The following is a 3,943-nucleotide window of genomic DNA, read 5'->3' on the forward strand; positions in this document are numbered from 1 at the left end:
TGCTCATAATTTAAACCATTCCCGCAAGGTTAGCTTTTATAGTGCGAGAAATTCCCGCACAAATATTTTCGCTTCATCTCAGAGCAAATGATTAAAAAATAAATTCACAGATGCGAGAAAAAAGATGTCAAACTGTCTTTTATTTTCAAATTTAATTCCTCAATCAGCGCTGGACCGGCATTTTCTGTCTTCCGCTGAGCCCTGGCCGTAGACAGATCATATGTTTCACGCTGTCAATGCAGTGGTCTGCGTTGCGCTGATCTTATTCACACTATCGAGTGTAGGTGCAGCATTCTAACATTGAGTCATAATGAGCTGTTTGTAAAGAAATTATCCGCTTTCAAATTATGTCATTTTAATCACGAAATTGAAACATTAAAAAACAATTTGCTCTTTATGGTGTGCTAGTGATAGAGCGCGGCAGCAACGAACCAACTGATCAGCTTGCAGCGTAACAACATTGAATGTTCAGCCGAACAGCTGATCATATGTACAGGGCTTCCTTATTATTTTTCATCTCCATAAATATATCTAGTAGTAATGCTAATGCAAGGGCTAGAAATCTATTAATCTCGTGGTGCGCGAAATGACAGTTGAGTGATCATCGCTCTCCACTTCCTGTGAAGTGATGTATCGATGTTCCCTTATTCCCTATGCCGTGCGCAGTGCCCTTCGAACTGAACATGTTCGCTCCCTTCGGATTAGAATCTAACTTAAGATGGCGGAAAACCCTGTGAAGTCCACTTCGCAGTCCACTTACGGTCAAATGGAACGCACCTCTAGAGCGACGTTGTTGATTGTTTGAGCATGTGACTGCACGTTTCTCCTTGTTTTCTATTGCTATGCGCAGCATATTTCCCGCGCGCACAAACACAGCCACAGACAATGAATTGTTTGTTCGGTTATCGAAGAAGAGCATGATATATTTTGTATAAAGTTGTTTTTTTTATTATTTTTTTTATTAACTGCTTTGAGAACTGGAAATGCACAATTCATGCATACAAATCTGTATATATTAATAAATGAAGCTGATTAGATTAGACCAATGCAAAAAACGAAATTCATGCCTGCATTTATTAAGACAAACCTAGTAAAAACGAATGCAGTCTATACACTGACTTGGCAGCTCTGTGAAATCTAATACAACAGTGCCACCTACTGTCTAAATGCATTAACATTAAAAGTGTGAGGTGAACTCTTGCATAGACATAGGTAAATGGGTTTGTCTATTAGCCTGAAATAAAAAAATTTTTTTTAAAAATTCAGATCTTGTGCATCCTCACATTGGAGTCCCGAGTTCATGTACAAAGTTTGAGATATGGACGACTTCCTGTTTGGCGACTACGCCGCTGATTTCGTTTGGCTGTGACGGGCAAACGCTTCCGAAAATCAAAAATCCTTCTAGTAACTTTTGTGAGGCTTAGTCCAAGGATCATGTACGTCTAGTTTCGTGAAGTTCGGACCAAATTTGTGACCTGTGAAACTTTAGTTTCGCTTTCTGTTCAATCCAATATGGCGGACGAATGACATGGACTTGTGATGTCATCTTCGCGAGCAACTTACACCGGTACTGACCGGACGTTTTAAAGTTGGAACGGTGTCTCTGTCTCAAAGGGCCTAGGCGCAGGAGCTGGCCAAAATTTTTCTCCCGGGGATAATAATAATAAAAATAATAATAATAATAAAACTTAAGAACAATAAGTGTGCTGCTTTCAGCAAGACAATAATGAATGTCATTGGGAATTGAATCCTTTTTATTACACATATGTTCAATTCAATAGCTTTTTCACTGTTCAGTATAAAGATTATTTCACCATTTTTGATAATGTGTTCTGTATACGGGACAGTTATTGCCCACCTATTACATTGCAATAGTTAATAGTTAATTTACAGGGTAAACTGGGAGGATTATGGACAGCTCAAGCATTCTTGAGTTCCAATGGATGACATAACCCCTCTATTTCTGGACCCCATTCCTAATTCACAGAAATCATCTTAACCACACCAAGGGACCCCTCAGATGAGTTCCAGGAGCCGCTCAAAGGAAGGGTGATCTACAGTGGCTGATTACCGATTAAAGCAAAAACCACCACACCTGTGTTCAGTTCAGTTCCACCTGTGCTTTGCTTTCATGTGGAAATACTAAACTATAACAAGACAGTGAAGAAATGAAGCAAAAAAATAAATAAAAATAATAATAATCCATTACCTTTTGAACAGTGTAAAATAATTCTAATCTGGACTGAAGAAATTAATTGCATTTCAAAGCTAATGTTCAACAAAAAAATATTGAAAAAAAAATTTAAATTAAAAAAACGTTTGAATGTTACATCATCAGTGGGCAGTAAATGGGTGGGCCGTCTGATCCAGACACTGTATAAATTATATGACAAGAAAGAGAGCAGAACAAACTCCTAACATGAGGAGACTCACTCATGGCTAATGAGACAGAGGATCATGAGTCTCTTTACTGCTTTCCTGCCGTCAACTCATCATGTATCAAGAGCTTTGAATACTCTAGACATGAATATATTATTATGCATGTGGTTTTTTCATTGCTGTCAGCATGGACTGTGTTTCTGAACCTGGTGGTGATCATCTCTATCTCTCACTTCAAGAAGCTTCACACTCCAACAAACCTGATTATTCTCTCTCTGGCTGTGGCCGACATGCTTATTGGACTTATTGTGATACCCATACAGGCCACCACACAGATTGAGGCTGGTTGTTGGTACTTTGGAGAAACTTTCTGTAGTCTGTATATTATAGTCTTTGGATTGCTCTCCACAGCATCTCTCAGTAGTTTAGTTTTAATTGCTGTTGATCGTTATGTGGCTGTGTGTTACCCTTTACACTACCCACAGAAAATAACCACAACTAAAACTTTAATAAGCATCTGTCTGAGCTGGGTTTTTGCATTCTCTTATGGTCTTTCAGTTGTAATTGTGTTTAAATATTTTAACATTAATTCATCCACACCCGACGTGTGTTATGGAGATTGTACTTTTAGTGGGGGAATTCCCTTTTTTATCGCTGATGCGTTAATTACTTTTATTTTTCCATGTACCATATCCCTAACTTTATATTTGAGGATTTTCTATGTAGTACTTCAGCATGTGAAAGTTATAAACTCTCTGATGAATGGTGGTAAATGTGTAACAGAAGGTTCATTGAAGAGGAAATCTGAGAGTAAAGCTACTCTGATATTAGGAATCATTGTTGTAGTTTATATGCTTGGCTATGTTCCATACTATACCTGTTATCTATGGGTAAACTCTGCCACAGCCAGCACTATTGTAACATGGATGTGGTACATAAACCCATCTCTGGATCCTCTGATCTATGCTATATTTTATCCCTGGTTTAAAAAGACAGTTAAACTCATCTTAACTCTGAAAATATTTCAGCCAGCATCTTCTCTGGTCGATATTTTTACAGAATAGAATAGAATAGAATGAGGCATTTATATAGCGCTTTCATATGTACTACTGTACACCCAAAGCGCTTTACAATCATATCATGGGACCTCTCCTCAACACCACCAGTGTGCAGCATCCACTTGGATGATGTGACAGCAGCCACAGTACAACGGTGCCAGTGCGCTCACCACACACCAGCTATAGGTGGAGAGAGGAGAGAGTGATAGAGCCAATTCAATTACAGAGCATCAATTGTAATAAAACTGGTAAAGCTGTCACTCATAAAGGATATGATTATCTTTGTAGGATTTATATTTGTAATTTACACTACATGTATCTTTGTTTTATTTCAGAGAGTATGTTTTCTGCATATGATATTCAATTTGAACAATTAATTAAACTGAAATTAGTTCATAAATTGTATTAAATTAGCTCATTAAATAAACTAAATGGTAAGTGTAGATATTATGTGCTTTATGCTTAATCACTTTCATCAGTCATCTGTGTTGCATCTGTGTTATCAA

The 3,943-nt window shown here is 37.6% G+C and overlaps 1 protein-coding gene across 1 annotated transcript; it reads left to right on the top strand.

Annotated features, from left to right (window-relative positions):
- Window positions 1–2,396: 2,396 nt before the first annotated feature.
- Window positions 2,397–3,443, top strand: LOC307145806 (trace amine-associated receptor 13c-like; the record flags this gene model as incomplete). The annotated part of the gene is made up of 1 exon (XM_079849373.1): window positions 2,397–3,443. The coding sequence occupies exon 1, from the start codon at window positions 2,436–2,438 to the stop codon at window positions 3,441–3,443; it is 1,008 nt and encodes a 335-aa protein (XP_079705499.1). The 5' UTR covers window positions 2,397–2,435.
- Window positions 3,444–3,943: the final 500 nt, after the last annotated feature.

The sequence above is a fragment of the Squalius cephalus genome (genome assembly GCF_949319135.1).
Source record: "Squalius cephalus genome assembly, chromosome: 18".
NCBI classification, from domain to species: Eukaryota; Metazoa; Chordata; class Actinopteri; order Cypriniformes; family Leuciscidae; genus Squalius; species Squalius cephalus.